Source organism: Cinclus cinclus, chromosome 19 (assembly GCF_963662255.1).
Source record: "Cinclus cinclus chromosome 19, bCinCin1.1, whole genome shotgun sequence".
NCBI classification, from domain to species: domain Eukaryota; kingdom Metazoa; phylum Chordata; class Aves; order Passeriformes; family Cinclidae; genus Cinclus; species Cinclus cinclus.
The window spans coordinates 1,721,188-1,741,728 of NC_085064.1; the positions used below are offsets into that span (position 1 = coordinate 1,721,188).

General features: G+C 42.5%; 1 protein-coding gene across 1 annotated transcript in view; it reads right to left on the reverse strand.

Annotated features, from left to right (window-relative positions):
• Positions 1 to 20,541, reverse strand: part of RABGAP1 (RAB GTPase activating protein 1) — a 62,661-nt gene that overhangs the window by 31,873 nt on the left and 10,247 nt on the right. The window contains exons 3-13 of the mRNA XM_062505384.1: positions 18,890 to 19,124; positions 18,304 to 18,508; positions 17,538 to 17,712; positions 17,113 to 17,270; positions 16,163 to 16,273; positions 15,461 to 15,527; positions 14,439 to 14,541; positions 13,074 to 13,243; positions 10,309 to 10,483; positions 9,631 to 9,724; positions 6,692 to 6,842 (exon numbers count right to left, since the gene is read on the reverse strand). Of these exons, the coding sequence (XP_062361368.1) occupies positions 6,692 to 6,842; positions 9,631 to 9,724; positions 10,309 to 10,483; positions 13,074 to 13,243; positions 14,439 to 14,541; positions 15,461 to 15,527; positions 16,163 to 16,273; positions 17,113 to 17,270; positions 17,538 to 17,712; positions 18,304 to 18,508; positions 18,890 to 19,124 (1,644 nt within the window). The remainder of the gene's footprint in view (positions 1 to 6,691; positions 6,843 to 9,630; positions 9,725 to 10,308; positions 10,484 to 13,073; positions 13,244 to 14,438; positions 14,542 to 15,460; positions 15,528 to 16,162; positions 16,274 to 17,112; positions 17,271 to 17,537; positions 17,713 to 18,303; positions 18,509 to 18,889; positions 19,125 to 20,541) is intronic.

Sequence of the window (20,541 nt, forward strand, 5' to 3'; positions counted from 1 at the left end):
GTTTTACAGAACCGCCTCTCCCCCGCGCTGCCACCTCCGCCGCTCCCCTCCTTCCCCACGCCCTGCTCGGCGCTCCCCGCCGGCCCCGGCTCCAGCCCCGCTCGCTCCCCACGCCCCGCCGGCGGCAGCGGGAGGAGATGCCGCCTCCCCGGAGCCCCGGCAGCCGGGCGGGGGGATGCGCGGCGGGGAGGGCGGGGGTCCAGCCCTTTCTCCGCTGGCTCCATTTTGCACGGCGCTTTTGTTCGCCGCCTCTCTCGGCCCCGCCGCCGCCCCGGCCCCGCCGCCGCCGCCCCCCGCCCGGCCCGGGGCCAGCCCGGCCCCGCCGCCCCGGCCCTACCTGCGGCAGGGGAACAAAAGCGCGGAGCATCCTCGGGCGGGCGGCGTGCGCTCCGGCCGCGGCGATGCGGAGCCGGGGGCGGGGAGGCGGGAGGAAGGGGAGGGAGGCGGCGGGAGCGCGGGGGAGGGCGCGGCGCGGCGGGGACCCGGCGGGGAGCGGGGCCGCGGCCCCGGCCCCCATCCGCCCGCCCCGGCGCGCAGGGAGCCGGGCGGCGCCGGCCGCAGCCTCGGGAAGGCGGGTTCGAGCTCCGGGGGCGCTCGGCGAGGCGGATCCACGGGCGGCCGGTGGCGGTGGGAGCCTCACCCGGCGCGACCCCGCCGGCCCCGGCAACGCACGCGGGTCCCGGCCCTGCCCGTCCCCGCCGGTGCCGCAGGGACGCACACCCAGCGCGCAGCCCGCTCCTCCTCCTGCACCCCTGCTCGGCGAGCGCAACCGTCCATCACCGCCCTGATTTCACGCGGCTCGTCGTCACTTAAAGGCTTTTCCATGCCAGCCCTTTTGGGGAAATACCTATTCTGGAAGAAACGACGCCCGAAACCAAGGGCAAAGCTGAGAACGATGTCCCACCATTAATCTAGATGCTGTTCCAGGCAGGCAGGCACCTCCCTCCACACACAGAGATACAGAGAACGCAAAGGCACCGCTGTCCCTGACAGACCCTGGGACACCAAAAGAGAAAACCCAGCGACATTCCAGCCAGCAAAGATGCGAGACATTCACAGCATAGCACTTAAACTTGTATTCACACCCTAAGTTAATACCATCAGACTATTTAACCAGAAAAACCTCTTTGAAGGCAGAGAGGCATAACAAGGTACAGCTCTTGTTTATTGTTTGTCGACAGCTTCAACTGACAAGCTGGAAAACATATTCCCAGGTCTGGAGGAGCTCATTCTCTGACCCTGGCACCAGACTGCTCCACTGCCACTGCTTAGGACAGGCCCTGGCTACAGGAATTTGTATTTGAATGGATCAAACCAGCAAAAAACTGGAGTAAACCTCTCCAGCAATTGAAATCATTTAGTCAGACATTAAAGTGTGCAACTGGCATCCTTACCAGCTTAAGTCCACACTCAGAATTAAACCAATACCAACAAACCCAAGGCTTTGGTTAATCTAGGCTAAGTGTTGGTCATTCTGCAGAATACCTAATGGGAAATTAATTGAGACCAAAGGGGTGGATGTCAAAGCAATCAAACCGCAACTCTCAGGTTTTTAGCTGACCAGTAAGTACAAAAAACATTTAATGATACACTTGTGTTGGCCAAAAACCTGTGCTGGGCAACAGCATGACTTGGCAGATTTTTAGTTAGTCTTGTACAAATGCCTGAAAACAAAAATTTGGGGGTTCTGCCCTATCTTTAACCCAAAAAAAGATCTCCTTACTATTGTCCACCTTTAAAAAAAATTAAAAAAATATGATGTTTCTACTCATGGCAAGTGAAGTACTAGAACTGTAGCTAGGAAACATAAACTTTGAATTAAATTTAGGCCAGGGTATTGTGGATTGACAAAAAACAAGCTATGATTGAATTACTGCTAGAGAAATGATCTCCTATCTTTCCAAAGCAGAGCATGATTTACATACCGATTGATTCAAATAGTATTTCTGGATCCCTGGGCACAAATAGACACATTATAAACAGTATGTTGATACATTGAATTTTCTATGTCAGATACATAAAACAAGGTAGCACTGGAAACACCGAGCCCAACCAAAACAACATCTGGTTGCTGAAACTTTTAAACAGAAGATGCACCATGAAATCAAGAACTCCCCAGTGTCCAGGTTTTTATGAAAAGCTTAACGCCCTCAGAGCCAAGGTATTTCTGTAGAAGAGCCGCGTCTGTTTTTTCCTTTAACTGACATTCTATTGTTTCTCTGAAGCTGAGAGCAATGACTCCACCGAGGGCTCTTGCCAGCTTACTCCTGCTTGCTTAAAACACCCAAGCCAGCAACAGCTCCACCTCCTCCTGCCCCTGCACCAGAAGCCAGCCCAGAAGGTGAAGCAAACTGCACCTGGAAGGTAACTGGGGTGCAGTGCCTGCTCCCCAGCTCTCTGGTTGGGTGCACCACCAGCCCAGCACAAGTGAACCACCCCTAAAAACACCAAAACGTGTGGCTGAAGTCCGTGAGACCGAAAATACTGCTGTGGTGTAGACACTTCTCCCACTCTACACCATGTACAGCACCACCTCATCTAAGGCAATGAAAAGTACTCCAGAAATTACTCAAAGTTACAATGACAACTCCTGGGAAAACTGCTGCTTGTGAAAGATAATTAAACTTTTATCACCCTGTGATCAAATTAATCAAACAAGGAATCTCAAGGTTCAGGCACACTGACAAGGCTACGTCACCGTACACTGTGATGCACAGACACGTGGTAGGTTCCATTTCAGCTGACTGCACACAGTCATGGCCCTCTGTCCTCCTGAAAATCCAATGTATTCCTTTTAATTTATAGGAACATATGGAAATATGATGGTGATACAAGTGGAAAATAAGTTAACCACCCACAGCTAAGGTTCTGTCACATTTTATGCTACTGATGACAACACAGTCAGATAACGGCAGTGACATTTTAATCTATTTCTTCATTAAAAACTAGCATCATTTGCACCAAGACAGACAAGTATATTTGGTAGAACGTCTGTGTTCTATAATCCTTGTCTCATGGAGACAAAAAGGTGGGAAGATGAGAAAGTGGGTAGCAGAAGTCCTGCTTTAAGAAAGACTGCAACAAATTAAAAATCACTTACCAGGCCTGGGATTTCTCCCAGAAATGGTGACCCTGGGGTAACACTCCAGGACACTCCTCCTGACACCAGACTATTATTTTTTATTTTATTTATGCCACAAGATGTCCCTCTCTCGTTGTAATTTTCTTAATATAGTGTATTTATCTGGTACAACAGTTCATGGCATTTTCCTTTCGACATTACTTCCTCCCACACAGACCTATATTGAAAAGCTTTTTATTTTCTCCTCAATATTGTAAATGTCAAGTTTTTAATGTTGCTGTTATGAAGAACTTCTCCACTGACAGACTCAGTAGTTGTATTAATCCTTTCTAAAATTTGTCTGTTGTAGCTGTTGTCTCCTTTGCTTTGTATCGTAATAATTTATCTTTTTTTGCATGTCTGGCTCATATTATGCATTTTCTACTCAACACCACTTTCCATCCCCCTATGCCTGTCATGAACATGCAGCATTTTTCCTGCAGGTGTCTGTTAACACCTGGAGTGAGTCCTCATGTGTCTTCTGCTCCTTTTCAGTGGCTGGAAGCCTGAAGATGAACAGCCATAACTGTGACTGCCAAAGTGCTACCAGGACCAGATGCCTCTCCCAGGGATTGTCTAGATCATTTCACCTAGAGCTTGCTTTCTGTCCCCAGTAGGGACATGACCTTAATTCACTGGGCTGGCTTTCATCCACACTCCCCACCACAAGCATGGCAATCTGGAGCTGCTAAAAGCTTTATTATTGCACACAGATGGTGTGCAAATTCTCAAAAGTCATTTCTGGATGCACCATGATGGTGAAACTTCAACCTTCCTGCAATAACAAAAGTGCAGAGAACAAAACCCCAGCCAGTGTGTGACAAAAGAAAACAGAGCACATAATTAATATAAGCTGTCATGATGACTAGAACACAAGGAGCACACCTTGAAACACAGTTTCAATGCCATTTTTAAGTCATATTCAAGAAGAGAGGTAGACACAGCTCTCCTGCATGGTAGAGCACAACAAGGAGACATTTCCTTTTCAATCCTTCAGTAGCCACAACTCAACAGTAAAGAAAAACCTGTCCTTGCAGCAATGAATTTACAAATGAAAGCAAAAACCAGAGATTACCCAAGCCTGCCCAGGAAAGCAACCATCAGAAAAAATCCTGGGGTGCTGCATCCAACATCCTGTGCACAAGGGGAAAAAAAATCTCTGAAACAAGCCAGAAGGTTTTGAAGTAGCTGTCAACACAGATCCTTATTAATTTGGGACTGTGCTGCTGCATGGGGTCATGAAAAGCCTGGCAGAAATCAAATGCAGCTACAGGAACAGAGAAGAGAGAAGGGGCACTGCGTTCTGAGCACTCACACAGGTTTCCTGCATCTCTTGCTCACATTCCAGGTTTTACGTGGACTCCTTGTGCTTTTGCATTACACCACAGCAGATATTCTCACATAAACACCTTCAAGGGATGGTAATGCAAATAAATAACTGTAGGCTTGCCAGAGAAGAGTTGGCATCAGTGACATGCAAAACATGGCAAAGCATTACAAAGATGGGAAAGCAATATAATATAATGGACCCTTGTCTTCATATAATTAACGATTTTTTTTCCCAGGAACATTTACTCCTATGCATTGCTGCATACTGACTGTAACTGAGCTGCTATTTTAAGTGCAGTAAGAGTTAGTCACATTAGAACTCCAAAATTATCACATTTCATGCCTAAGAAAGGCATGAAAACAAAAATTTAAGGACAAAGTGCAGCCCAGCATTATTATACTCTTGGCACAGACTACATGCAAAGGGTCTGCAAATGTTATATTGCTGGGCCCTGAATTCATGTTCTCCTCAGCCTCCCAAACAATCCTTGCATTTTTTGCCTGCTTTCCTCTTTAGTACCTCCACACAATCACTGAGAAATAACCCTATTTAAAACCTTGCACTTCTTCCCATGCCTGCAGACTGAAGAAATCCCAATTCCCCTGTGAACCAAGCACACATTTCTGTTCTCAAACACCAACCTCTGTCCTTTCTACAGGAACAGTCCCATGTTTCCATATTTAAGTCACAACAAATCAAACAAACAGCCATGGCACTGGGCTAATATGGCACCTCCAGATTAGGGAAACCTCATTTTCATTTGCTTGAGCTGGCTATGGCAGCATGCTGGTGATATACTACAGACTTCATGAAACTACAGCAGGGCCTGCAAACGGCCAATCAGGACCCATTCTCTCTTAATTTCTTAATTAGTTTCTGTGCTGAATGCAGGCACAGCCAGTGCTTTTGAGCAGAACACAGCGCAGGACCAGCCTGCTCTGCCTTACACTTGAACTCCAGGGATGTTTCCAACATGAGATGCAGGTTACTTTCTTTGTCTCAGCCAAATGCAAACGAGTGGAAAGGTTTCACAGGTTTAAAAATGAAATGTTACACTATCCCCTTCCAGCTGACAAAGATAGTAGCAGAACGTGTCACCAACTGTGCCACAAAGACATCATCTTTTGCCTCCTGATACCAAAATACTGAAACAGAGGAACAAGTTAGGCTGACAACTACTCACCAGGCAATTAAAATAACACAACAGGATAGCTGTGATCACTCCTTGCCAGAGCACTCAACCTCCACATTACTTATATGATTTATTCACCACAAAATCCAAGTTACAGCTCTACAATGCATAAACCAGTATTAAGGAATTTGGATCAAGTGTTTTCTATATTCACCAAGTATATGAAAATACTTATGGCAGAACATTTTCAGCTGATCTAACATGATTCATTCACATCATGTAGGATACTTCCCGCATGACTCCAGCAGAAACTGAGTTTAATTTCAGAAGCCCTCCTGCCCTCAGAATAAGGCCTTTAATTGCTCCCTGAGAATCTGTGCCATCAGAATACAGATATACAAAGGCTGATTCACTTGTTTTGCTTTTTAACTGGTGAATAATTAATTTCTGTTATATTTGTACTAAAGCTGCATCATTAATAATTTCTAATACAGTCCTTCTAGACTTGCATGTTTGATGAAAGCAATAAAATCCAATGTAGCCATACAGATAATGGTCAAATCCAAATCAGCACATCATTTTTCTGGATAATAAAGAGACGTTTCATTTTGTGAGCCATTTACTACTTGAACTTTGAGAACCACTGAGTGATGTCTGTACACACAATTCTTATATCCTTTTCCTACCTTACTGAGGTCAGCATTCAAGACGAGAAGTCACAAAACTGCTAATGCAAAAACATCCACATTGTTCTGTTTTCTTTCTACTAAAAAAGGCTGCAATTTCTGCTAGTGTTGGATTTTTAGCACAAACACTGAGACAACACAACAAAATTCATCTTCCGTTCGGAAAAGCCAAGCAAGCAAAGAAAATTAATTTGTCCATTATGAAAGCAATTAATAGGATACTTATTTTTTTACAAACGCAGAGTGAAACAGGACTATAAAAGGAAAGCAGTGTAATGCCACCAGGGTTTTCATTGGAGAACTGAATCACTCCTTGATACATTCGGGTGCACTCAGGAACCCTCAGGCAAGAGAGTACACTTGAAACCACTGTATTCCCATTCTTTAAGGGAGGGAAAAGAGCTGAAAAAAAAGCAGGGTACCTTTGTGATGAGGATCCTGTACTTCTCCACCAGGTGGTCGTTGTTGTGACACCCTGCCAGCAGCTGCCACACCTCGCCCCGCAGCGCCTCGGGGACCCCGCTCCGCACCAGCGCCGACAGCGTCTTGGGCCGCACGCTCAGGTTCAGGTGCCTGCAGAGGGGAGCCCTCAGTTACTGCCCCAAAAAACCACTCACACCCGGGGGGAGCATCGCACGTGGCACAACTGCCAGGCGGTCCAGATCTCCACGTGAAATTCATGTTGTGAAAAATAAATACCACTTGGAGAACTACTTCCCAAACTATTTTCTCGATTCCCATTAAATTATTATATATACATACATACATATATGTAACATTCAACAAACCAAAACACTCCATTAAATACTACAGGACAGAGGTCTCTGTGTTTACATTCCAAGTTCAAACTACCCCAAAATGAGCACTTTGCAGAAGCCTCCACTGCTCAGCTGCCCACAGCCCAGCAGGGGTGACCTTCTTGGGGAGGCAGGGACAGAGGAGTCAGTGAAAGCTCTGAAAATCAGCTCTCCTGGTTATCTAACTGCATCCCTGCATTAGAGCAGCCTCCACTGCAGCAGCCAGCCCCAGCTGAACAGCTCCTTCCAGCAAGACCACTGACAGCTCATAAATTACAGCACTGCAAGTTGTAAAAACTAAACCTACATGTAATTTATGCACTTGCAGCATGTTAAGCTGAACGGCCCATTTGTGGCTTATATATAAAAATCCCCAAAAGGCATACATCTTAAATCATAGAAATTACTATTTTTCTGCAGTTACTAAAAAGCAAACTTTTGGATAAAATGATCAAGAGAACTGAAAGACAAAGTCAGGCAGAAAAATTAACTTGTGTCACATAAACTGCATTATGTTCTTAACAAAATGGCATTTATTAATGTTTGTAGCAGTCTAACAGATATGTGGATTATAATTTTATTTTTATCCCTATTGCCTTTCTCCAGTCTACAGTGCTCTGACACAATAATCTAGAGACTAACAAGGCAGACATTTAAATCAGTATTTACTGCACAGAACCCAGGACCATCGTGTCCTCCTTCACTGTGCTTTCTCTAAAACAAATAAACTAAAATAAAAATAATATTTATATAGTAGTTACATTTGTATCAATATATAGTCACATCTATAAACATATCTTTATAGAGCACTTCTTATGCTTTTACAATATGTAAGTATATTTATATAAAATACTTCCTAGATACAAAATACTCCATGTCTTTGTGAAGGCCTATAAAATTGCTTTGCCTTAATCTTAGATCAGAGGAACTACAACAGTAGTTCCAATGAATTCAGTCATGAGGCTGTAGACTAAAGGCTACACACTACTGGATTCTTCCAAACTATTTTTGAAATGAGAAAATTGTGTGACTCAGCAGTTATGAAACATCAGCCAAATATTCTTTGGTATCACAAAAAACCAAATATTTAGTTGCTATACAAATCTAATTACACAGTTCTAAAAAACTAGCATGAAACTACCTGAAGTCTGATTTTTATGATTTTCAATCCTCTTATGTTAAAAGCTGGAGGATCATTGCTTCCAAATACACGTTTTTAGTTAAGAAGGAAAGCCCTTTAACACATATTAAAGTTGTTGCCAGCATTAGCACAGAAGCATTTCATATCCTCTTAGAGCTGCCAAAACATTTCCAATGGGAGTCAGGTGGCTTAATTATCTCTGAGCCCTTGGAAGAGTTACAAAAAAAAAAATCAAGTTGAAAGAAACTTTCTCACAGCAGCAGATGCAGAGAGCTCATCTGGGAAAGATGTTTTTCCAAATCTAGGAGAAGGAAAAGGGATCATGTATCATTTTACCACAGCCTTCCCCTCTTACAAACGTGTCCACTTAGTGCAAAACCAAACTGGGAAGAAAACTACTCATTCAAATAAGCAATAACTGCAGAAAATACTAAATAATTATGATCTTAAAGAGACTGTTGTCTAAGTGGTCACATCAATACTTTTTCTCATTTGAGCTGCATGACTGACTCCCATCTCTGCTGTCCTACACCCTAGATCCAATACCCCACTCAACCTTTGACTTACTGTACAGCCCTTGCCCTGCTCTCATTGACTGCAGGAAGCAAAAAGCCACAATTAAAGCCAGAGTCAAAATGAAGCCTGCTTGAGCTCAATCTCATGCTGCCCATCATCCCCCTGTGTGGGGAAAAAATACAACCTAATAAAACCCCTGCATTTTACAACAAGCAGCATCACTTTGGAACTGCTCAGGCTACTTCAAGTCTAATAAAAAAATCCCTCATCAAAGGAGGATTGTGTTGCATTAGCAATTGGACTGTCAAAAAACACTCTTCTTGTACACTGACATTTTCCAGGGAAAAAAACAGCAGAGCTCATGTACTTCCTTCTTGGCAGGCTCTGGAGCCTTCCTTTAGATAAGGGAGGAAAAACATCTTCTCTATCCAAATCCAAATCTCCCATTTCTTAAGCTACAGTCACTAAGATATGACAGCTGCAGGAAAAATTGGCTGTGAACCCAGTCAGAATTACAAAGAGGAATGGAAGTGATCTGTGCAAAACAGACAAAGCAAGAGCTGCATTTTCTTTATACTACTTAGTTTAGGTTTTCCTTTAACAAAATCCCAAGGAACCTGAAGACAAGTAGAATACTCATTTTAAGACAGAACCAATTAAAGATAAAGCATAAGTGAATTTCTATACATTAAGCATGAATTCAAAAATTAAAATATTTAAACACCCTCTAAAGAAATCAGTAAACATCAAGCCAGAGAATAAGGGGTGTTGTGGGGATGGATAGAGAACTAAATCTGAACTAATCTTGTATCAAATAGCCTCTGGAAACAAAAACTCCAAGCAGAAGGAGTAAACAGAATGAGAATATTCAGAACTGTAATTTTCAGAATGTTATTTTGCCACTTACCACTTGGACAGCAGCTCTCCCCACGTTTCAAGGATTTTTTCTGCACACTCTTTGGAAACATCTCCAGAACCACTTAAGAGTGGCTCATCATTGTCTGCCAAGAGAACAGAAGGGACACTTCAGCCAAGGCCACATGGAAGGCCAGCAGGAAAAGTGGAAAAGCAGAAACCCAAGTTATCTTCATTTCAGCTCAGAGCCGTAAGGCCAGATGTTTCTATACTCAGAAGTGGTCATGGTTTGCTTTAAAGGAATTTTTTTAAAGCAGAAGAAGTTTTTGAAAATGCATTAAGTTTCAAGCTGGGCAGCTCCTGGTACAGCTTCATCTCTCACAGATGTCTGACTAAAACACTGCCTGCTGACACTTCCAAGTAACACCAGCTTCCCTTTCTGCTCTCAAACCTGTTCACAGCAGCTCAGGGAGAGGCAGAAGCTACATGATAAGCCCCAGTTTTTAGGAGCCCAAATACAACACACAGGAGGCCTGGGCTGAGAAAAGCAGGGACACTGAAGTGCCAGAGGAGGGAGAGGCTGACCAGGAATGCCAGGACACTGGGTATTGAATCTTGCAGTATTCCAGTCAGGCAGATTCTGACTGGAAAGGGTCCTACATCTTTTATAACCATGTTATATTCACCAACTGCCCTTTCTCAAAGTCCACAAAGCACAGGAGCTTCTTACCTTCCTCTTCATCATCCTCTGGAGGAGATGGGATCATGGAGCCCTGTGACCCTGACTGGGGCAGGCGGAGAGAGGGGCTGGCTGTGGTTTTCCTCCTCTCCCTCTCTGACTCACTTTCCAGGCACACAACCTCATACAACGTGTCCGAGTTGTTCTTCCTGTCCTTTTGTTTTATCTAGGAAACAAGGTTCACTTTACTGAGGAAGCTACACAAACGGCAGATCACTTCCTAAGGCTCTGCTTTCTCTTTCTGGAATAGGAGAGCTGAGGAACAACTTCCATCCCATTCTACAGTGAGGAATGTTCATACCTGGAATACACTTAATGCAAGGTGCAGGCTGCCAGTGCTTCTGATGCCCTGAAACGTGCTGGGAATGTGCTGCACCCAAAAGCACAAAGTACCTGTCCCAGGGAGAAGTGTCACTCAGATCTGCCATCCACGGGGAGCTCATCTTTCCAACCATAACTGAACTGGACACAAATGCACTGATTTTTAAAGCTACAAATGCATCTGTGGTCTAAAAGATGAAGGTTTCTCACTATGCAGCAACTTTGCCTTTAATGAAGCAGTAGAGGAAAAGTGAAAGCAAAACCTTTAAAATTATGTCAAATTATCCTTCAAAGAGAATTTATAAAATGAGCTAAAATAGAAAAGGTTTCTGGGGATGGTGGCAAAAGTAGTCTTAAAAAATTTGTTCACATTTATTTGAACAATATGAGATGAGCTTTAAGGTCCCTTCCAAACTAAACCAGTCTGGGATTCTATGATTTTCCCATGGCAATGGTCTTTAGCAAAACTTCCAACTCTGCATATGCATTACTGCAGGAACACAAATTGCTGAGTCCCAAAGTCTACTCTGTGGCCCTGTTTCTACATAGTTTTCAATGCTTTGGCACCTTGCTCTCCTTTTAAGAAGGATTTTTCTTTGTGAAGAAAATTTTAATACATTTTAAGGACTTAGAATTTTTTTTTCCTAAATGAATACAAACAGAGAGCAGAAAAGAGAAGGTGAAGAAAAGAGGGAAATAAGATTTATAATTATACTCCACACTAAGCTCCCAGTGCTCAGTTTTATTCTTTGGAGCATTAAAAATGAAGAGAAATACATAAAAACTAAAAATGACTAAATCACTAAATGTAATTGGAGCAAATAAAATCCCTCTGCTTTCACCATTTCTGAATAAAGAAACACTGCCCAAGTAAGATAAGCCAATTCTACACAGCTGTATTTTTAATAGGCTAATCATGACTCCACAGAAACAGGTTTCCCTTCCAGGCTTATCAGGCAGTACATTCTATATTTGTTGCTTCCACTACAAGTTTTGATAATCTTCCATTAGTAAACACTGGAAGTTGGATAACCCGACAGTGTCTGTGGAAAAAGAATTGGCCAAGATAAGTCACAATGTCTGTGAATTTGGTAAGACAAAAGATCCAGAATTAGCTCAGTAAGATAAGCTTCCTTTTAACTGCCAAACAGAAAAGGCACCTTTTGGAAGCTGTAGAATATTTATAGCCCAACAGCCTCAACTGTTCAACTTCTCCATGTTCCATCTCAAAAATATTCTAAAGAAAAAGACTGAGCTCATCCACTAAGAATTTTTCCACCTTAAATTTTGAAGGAAAAGGTTGGTTATTTTACATAGAAAAAGAATCCTTGGTGAACTTCATCTTTGTTAATACCCAGATGCCATTCTCTGTCAGCACTTAAAGGCAAGTGTAAAAAGAATGAAGAAAAGCCTGTTGCTTAACTCAAAACCTCTTTAAATAAGAACACTTATCAAGAAATCAAGACTCCAATACTGCTTTCTTTTTTGGGCTGCACCCAGAATTGCTAAGCCCAAGAGAGCACGTACATCCACATTGTTATTTGCTTTTATACATCTCCAGTTCTTTAAACAGGACTTTCATTTCAGAACAATAATTTCCAGAGCAGAAGAACAGCAGCCACTTCAAGTACATGACCTCTATAGTGACTTTGACCTTCAATTTACCAGCCTCTTATTTTGAGACTAAACTATTGCCTTGTACTGTTATTAGGAATATCCTGGACAGAAATAATGTTTCCATTTTTAGTAGATGGGTAAAAAAATAAGTTGGAAAAAACAGTAAATTTTTTAACAAGTTCTAGGGATTTTTTGTGGTTGCTTGGATTTTTCTTCCCCCAGGGCAAACTTGGGGTATGTGTGAAATCTCTGTTTCCAACCATGCAGAAGGGGAAAATAGACTATGACAAAATACATTTTCTTTTGGAATTTTATGTGGATGTTTGCTCATCTCAAAAAATTTCAAAAGAAATGTTCAATTTGCATGATAGAATAAGTTTAGTGATATATCAGATACCATATCACTAGGATGACAGTAAGGAGGTTTTTTTGTTCTCTTAACCCTTAATTTTGCACAATTACCTCTCTATTCCCTTATGGCAGCAAGTCTCAGCATAACCCCAGATTGAAGATAAATCCTCTGCTCCTTTTCTGGCTGTGGTTTGGCTGGAAAATCCATAAGCCTCTCTGTAACTTCGCAGACTCATCAAAGCTATCAAAAAAGCTATTTCAGGCTCTTTATGGGAACTGCAGATAGCCAGCAACAATCAGCACAATAAAGGGGAGCTTTTCTAAAACTGAAGTGCATTTATTTTACCTCTTTGATTCAGGAGGAAAAACGTTGCATTATGAACATTGTATCAGTAAAGGTTTTAGCAATCCTAGGGAGAAACAGCCTATTAATTGTCAATTTTATTTCTTTATTTTTAATGCCTTACCTGTTTCAATTTTAAGAAAAAATTTTCAGTTGAGCTCCGTTTGCTGAAGGGCCAGAACAGCCTCTCATTAGGTGAGCAAACTCTGATTTTAGTCTCCAGAATGAATCGAACGGGCTCCTGCACCTCAGTTATCACCAAATCCACAGCAGTGGTCATGAACAGCACTTTATCTAGAGAGAGAAAATGAAGCAACAATATGAAAAGAAGTATTTCAAATAAAATATTCCATAACCCCTTCCCCAGTAACAAGGAAGAACAAAGGAAACTTTCCTTTTCAGAATCCATTTCCCCTCTAATTTAACATCTCAAAACCCTAGAAGTTTCAAAACAGGGAAATTGGATCACTAGGCACTATCCACTAGAGAGTAAGGAAACTGCAGCCTTCAAGCCAAGAAAATGATCTTGCTAAAGAAAGTAAAAATTCTGCTTTTTCAAATCCCACTGAAACATACCCAAAGCCTTCATTAAACATTATAGAGGATCTGTGCACTTAACTGCACAGTGCAGATCTCTTGCCATCCAGCCTAATTACACTACAACTCATTTTTTGTTTTAGAAGTTACTTAAGTGTTTAATACCATGATATTAAAGGCATTTAAGACCATCTCAGCTGTGACATTCCAAAAATTGACTACACACACTGATGCTCCAACAGGAGGCAGCAGGGCTCAGTGACCTATGAGATCTCTCTGGCAGGGAATGATAAATTGTGTCCTTCAGGCAGGATGGCATGCACTCCAGCACCAGATTGTGCCCAGCAGCTGACTTTCATGACTTTGCCCAGTCAATTCCCATTAACTTCCCAACCTTTGGCACACAGCAGTGACAAGAGATTGAAAAGAGGATAATTCAGCTGACATCTTAAAAGAAGTAATGACAGTCTCTTTCAGGACTCGAGAGAGCAATGCAATACCAGCTATTTTTGGATGACAATTGGAGTGGTTTACTTTCCTTTTCACAGGTATAGAAATCCTTCCATTTGATTAAAAATTTGGGTTTGGAAAAATCTGAACTGACCACGAGACACTGAGCAAAGCAAGTGCCTGCAAAAGTCATTTAGTGCAATTCTCAATGGGATTCTTAAAAAGTTCCAGTGGTGCACAGAGCACCTGCATCCTGCCCCACACCTGCAGTGCCTCCTACTAGGACACAGTTCCTACAATGTTTTACTGAGCACAGTTTGCTTTCACTTGTCTTTATTTTTTTTATATTTTAATGTGGCACTCAGCACCCTACTTTCTGAGAATATATCTCAACCTGTGAAAGTCTTTTGTGGGATTCTTCTGAAGAGAAAAGAGAATGGATACAATGCCCACTATGGAAGTAACTTGCCTGCCTAGGAATAACACCTTGCAACATTCATACCTTTTGGTGTTTCTTCATTTACAAACTGGAAGTGTGGAGACTTTTGATTCCAGCTCCCAGTGATCACGTAGGATTTCCCATCAGAACTTTTACCCATGGACTCCTAGAAACAAGGTTAAGTTTATGGTTTTTTGTTTTTTTTTAAATTAAAGAAGTTTCTACGTTATGTACTGCCAGCCCCATGAAAGAACTACTGCACTGGCAAGGAAAGGGCAAGTCCCTGTGACAGAGTCTACAGCAGAGATCATCTCTGAAGGAAATAACAGAGTTCGCCCGCAATCCTTGGTGTCCATAACACAGAAAGGCCAATTAACACTAATTATTCTATTAGTACATGGCATGACCAGTAGTTTTGGAGGTGGCCATTTGACAGCAACTTTCAGCTCATGGAGGTGTAGATGAGAACACAGTACATGTTATTCAGTCATTAAGAATCAAAGCAGCATTTTATCTAATGTTCAGCTCGTCTGTCTTCCCAACAACCTTATTTTCTGGGCAATCCAAAGCCAAACTATTCATGTAGTATTAGACCTTTCTGAGTACTTACTATGTACTGCATAAATACTAGCAAATTTGTTGTCACTCCACACTTGTGAAGTCAAATGATCTCTACCATTCCTTTATAGAGAAAAGTGAGTCATAAGAACAAAGCACCCACTGGTTCTCAGTGTTACATTTGCAGCTTCTCAGGCCTTGATTCTCACACTGATAACTATGCTGTAAAACTTTCCATGTTCAAAGCACAGCACTTTAATATTCAGCATGTCTAAAAATAGGATTCCAAGTTTCTTATTTCAGGCCCCTGAATGAGAACAGTCATGACTGACTGTAAAACTGGACAAGTCCCTTGACCACACAGCAGGTCACATTCTAAATGAACATTCAACTGCCCAGAGACTCACCCTCAACAGTGGACCTACAGCATCAATTCCCATGAACAACTGCACAAGTGTTCTCTGTCCATCCTGAGATCATGCACAATCCCAACCAAAATTCTTCCTGAACTTTGTTGAGATCCTTACCAAATCCAAAAGGTGCATGTCTCCACTCCGAACGTCTTTCCCACGGCTAAGGAGAAGGCCAAAACATCTGCAAAGCCAGGCAAAAATATGTAACTGCAAAAATTAGACATGCTCATAAACAAACCATTAACATTTCTTATCTAAGTATTTGCTGTCATACATCACAAACAGCCCATGAATCCACTGACAAACATCAACATTCACATTTGAAAGCAGCATCAAGCATGTCCAGCAAAACAACACCAAGTCAACAGCAAAAATGTTGAGCAAGATTTCAGAGGCATATTTACAATATTGTTTTACCCTATTTACAGCAGCCTGGAAATTGTTCATCACCTTCGTTTTAAAGAACAATTAATAAAGTCACTGCCAACAACACTTGGCCTGCAGTCTTCTGCCCTTCCTTTGGTGGCTTTTTTTCATTTTGTTTAGATGTATTTGCACAGAATTTACCCTTCAGCAGAGACAAGGATCAGATGAAACACAAGGACCTCTTTTATAATTTCATTTGGGTCTTTTCACAAGGATTTTTGGCCCACACTGGTATGTCCCACTTCATCCTCTGGTTTAGCACACTCAAAAGAAGTATGCCACTAAATCACACAAATGGAGCATCCACAGAAAAATTACTAACCTGCTCCCTCAGAGGCAAAACACTAACATTAAACAGATAAAGAATCTTTTAAGAATTGATGACATTACCTTTCAATAGCAAGTTCTTTATTCGTTGTCTGCTGCACATAAATCACTATCTTCTTATCAATCCCTTGGCGGAGTTTGAAGCATTGCCTGTCCTTGTCTTTGGGAACTGCACTGTTATTCATCAGGAAAGGAAAAAAAACATCTCAGGGGATCATTTATCTGCATTCCTTGCATATACCAAACCCAGCACCAGACACTGGTGCAGCTCCTTACACCAAAGCACCCAAAATCTTTCTTCCTTGCCTGCTATGATCAGTAACATGAAAGAAATAGCAACAGATTTAGGTGAACACCAAAGACATAGTGCACAAAATAAAAACTGGGGACTTATACTGTGGGGGTCAGCACTGTGAGACTTCCACCTGATTTCAACACCCTTTAAATATTGATTCCCCATGTAACATACAGTATTGCCTACAAGAAACTGCATATTGTTTGCTCTCACAAGGGATGTGGCTGCTGGGGCACATGACACCAACGAGCCAAGGAGTGACCAACCCTCAGACTATTTCCCTTCTGTTTTCACTGGAGAAACCCTTCTAAATGGTGCAAAAAGAGGGGGAAAACATAAAACTACACCTCAGTGCCAATCAAACACTGAAGTCTCAGCATCAATATTCCCAGCAGCACAGTGACAACGATGCACTTTCAGTTGCAGCAGCAATTTTGCTGAGGACAACTTAAAAGGCATTCCAAAGGACTTAAAGACAGTAGAAAAAAACAACATAGAAAAAGCACATTGCAGGTAGCACCAATGCTCAGTTCAATGACCAAGATTACCTAGTCCAGAGGGTTGTCACTGTATTAACTCCCAAAAATATTTATGTCTGGGATTCATTTAAACTAGAATAGGAAAGTTTCAAAACGGAATTTAGGGACCACCTCAGCCTCACACTCTCTCTTCACTCACTTTCCAACAGAACCATACGCTGCACAAAAGAAGAATCTACCTGAAATAACCTTTCCCATCATCTTCTTTGATTTCCAGGGACACGGAGAAGGTGAAGATGTCACTGTCTGGAGTCTGGGGGGTGGCAGTGGCTGACAGCGGGGTCTGTTTGGCGGAGCGCCGGAAGGCAGTGGCAAAGCTGTACAGGATTCGGCTCACCTGCAGCCAGAGTGCACAAACATCAGCTGAAACCTGCCTGCATTTCCACTAATGCACAACTCATCTTACACCAATTATTCAGTTTTAGCATCTAATTAACTATGTTTCTATGCTTCTCAGGATAAGCTGTTAACCGTGCATTCTTATCCCATGACTAAGGTTTGCTGAAGGATGAATTACATCGCTTCCAAAGTGTCTGCAAAACTTCACTTAAATTTCAGTAATAACATTTACATGTACAGAATTTGACAAAAAGCTTGCACTTACAGCCTCTTGGATTTCACATCGGAAGACATGAATCCTGAAGAGTTCTGCATTGTAGTGGCTTTCAGTGAAAGCAAAGCAATCACTTTCAGGGGTCCCATCGTGCCCTCGTACACAGAAAAGGATTTTATAGATTGGATAATTTGCTATTTCTGTGTTTGTCTGAGGATCTAAAAGTCTGTTAAAATAGAGAGAGGGGAAAAGAAAAAGCAAGCTTGCACCTTTAGAAGAATTATTTCAGCCAGACCCAACTTGCAAGCTTTAACAATTTCATACCTCCTAGAGAAAGTACACCACAAAAACTAGCTCCTGACTGTCACTTACTGCAAAACATGGCCACAGTAATGATGTTTAAATTGAACAGCACAAAAAAATACAATGCCACGGATGTTTCCACCAATAATTTCCCTATGGTTTTCAGGGATTAGTCCTCAGAAAGTTACACTAATATTTGGCAGTGGACAGACCCAGCTCTACTAAGCCTCGTGTATCACACCTTTTCCAAACTACATTCCAGGCTATTTTCAAAGTGTTCAATAACCTATCCCACCGTGGCTCTGGGGACAGCTTGGATTATCACAGTACTTCTTGGCAGACTGTTTAGTAAACAAATTCAAAGGATCCCTTTTAACAGATATCTATAAAAACCCCCTTCTCCCACTAAAGAAAATCCAAGCTGCTCAAGTCTCCTGCCAGGTAAACCATCAGCTTGTTTGCTTTCCGAAGGAGCTAAGACGAAGGCAGAGCCCCAGAGCGGCGAGCCCCGTACCTCACGGTGCCTTCAGAGACGTTGGGCACGGACAGGGTGACATCCAGGGAGATCTGGCACTGGCCACGCAGGATGGACATCATGCGCAGAGCCTCCACCTCGCTGCGCGGGGCGTTCACCGAGGCACAGCCCAGGTAGGTGAGCTTGCTGAACACCACGCTGTCCTCGTCTGTCACGGGCGTGAACGGGCTCAAATCCTCGCAGTCTAGGGCAGGACACGAGGGGAATGTGAGAAACAAGGCAAGTGTCAGACACTGACTCCCCACCAAATAGGAAGAGCTAAGAACAGAAAAGCCAGGCCAGGTCAAAACACCATAGGAAAGGCCTGTATTGATATTTTATATAGCCAGGCAAGTAAGCTTAATATTTGTGCACACATCTCAGAGCTGGTATAGCAGTGTTTTCAGAAGATGGGACAGCTCAGCAGATACCTACTCTTGCATCAGATATATAACCTGGAATTTACTGCACTAAGTGATTAAAATGTGAGACATGGGGAAAGGCTAGTGGCCACATCTGTACCTAAACTCTCTAAAAAACAAGTTCACAAGATACTGCCAGGCATTCCCCCCTTTTCTTTTCTAACCTCCTTGGGATGGTTTCACTGGCAAGCTCATTTCTGGTTTCTGGAGTCCTACCACCGACACGGGGTTAATGGTAGAGGATGCTGATGCTTCAAGGACAACAGGTTCTTCCCCATCTCCATCAGTTCTGACTTCTTCTCCATGGTCCCGGTCACTGGACTGATCTTCCATGGGTGGATCCATCAGCACGTCTTCGAGCTCCCGCTGAAGCTGCTGTTCGCTTCCATTCCCCACAATCTGAGAGCCACAGAGTTGGGACACAAAGAAGAAGAAAAGACTGTTCAAACAACAAAAAACACCCCTCAGGCACAGGGTCATTCATACGGCTTTATATTTACCAGCCAAAGCAGCAGTCAACAAATTTAACCCAGTTACAACCATAAACACAAACTGCAGGATGCGAATGCTCACCAGCATGGATTATATCCTCCCTGCTCTACCAAATCTAGGAGCTCAAAGCAGGAATTTTCTAGCAAAAGCGAGGAGATGACTTTCAAACTAGTCTTTAATCACCAACTACAAAGAATACCTTAGACAGAGAAACTTACAGATGCCCACAGTATGGGCTATAACAATTCTCAGATTAGTACCAGAAAGGGACAAATGTAATTAAATATATCACATGGTTCATGGGCAAGACAGCAGGGTTTCACAGGAAGAGAAGCATCTGGAACAAGATTATGCCATCATGCTGAGGAGACATAACAGCATTGCTTTGTTTCCTAAGGCTCAGCTGCAGCCTGGCTTTGAGCTCACTGAAGTCAACATGAAAGCATGAAGCCACCTCAACAGTGTGAAATAAGGTCCTAAAGTGGAAAGGGATTGAAGGCATCCATTTCAGGAAACTCTCAGAAACTGCTTCTAGGGAAACTTTCTGTCCATTCCTCTGCAATTAACAGAGAAGTGACCCGAGTTTACAGAGTATTTACCAGATGCCATCAGCAAAAGGTACTTGTTTCTAACACTTCAGCTGCTGCTGGTTATTCCTGCTGACACCAAAACTCAACCCTAGGAGCACTTCCATATTCTTACTTCTCTGCAAACTCACTGGTTTAAGGTGCTACGTGCCAGCTAATAAAATCCAGATGCAACTACCCCCAAAAGTAATAACCTAGTGATTGCTTTGCTACAGAATCTAAACAGCAACAACAAGAGCTATTTATGCTCTTGAAATTGATGCAAACAGAATGTCAATTTTTGTACAGATTAAAATACACTCCTGTGCTGTGATCACCTGCCCGGTGCAGGACAGGGTAACTGCCTTACTCAGCTGCACACCCACAGATGGAGGTATCTGTAACCTCCTACTAGTTACAGAAATCCACAGATTTTCATTTTTCTTCCAACAATTTTAATATTAATTTGCATCATGCATTGTGGAAAAATCTTGGGTCATCGAAGGCAGAAGGCTTTCAAGTATCAAGTTTATTATTTAGGTCTTTGCAGGCATTCATCAGAAGGATGAGGATGATGATGATGATGGAAGATGCACCATGTTCCTTTGCTGTAGGGAGTTTATATGTTTTGCAACAAAACAGAATTAATTAATTATAGTGTCCTCTCAGCCCCTTTAAAGGCTATATATTAAAAAACCTAGAGTAACTTCCAGTTTACAGAACCTGTTCTCTATGAAAGCTGAAGTTAAAATTCATTC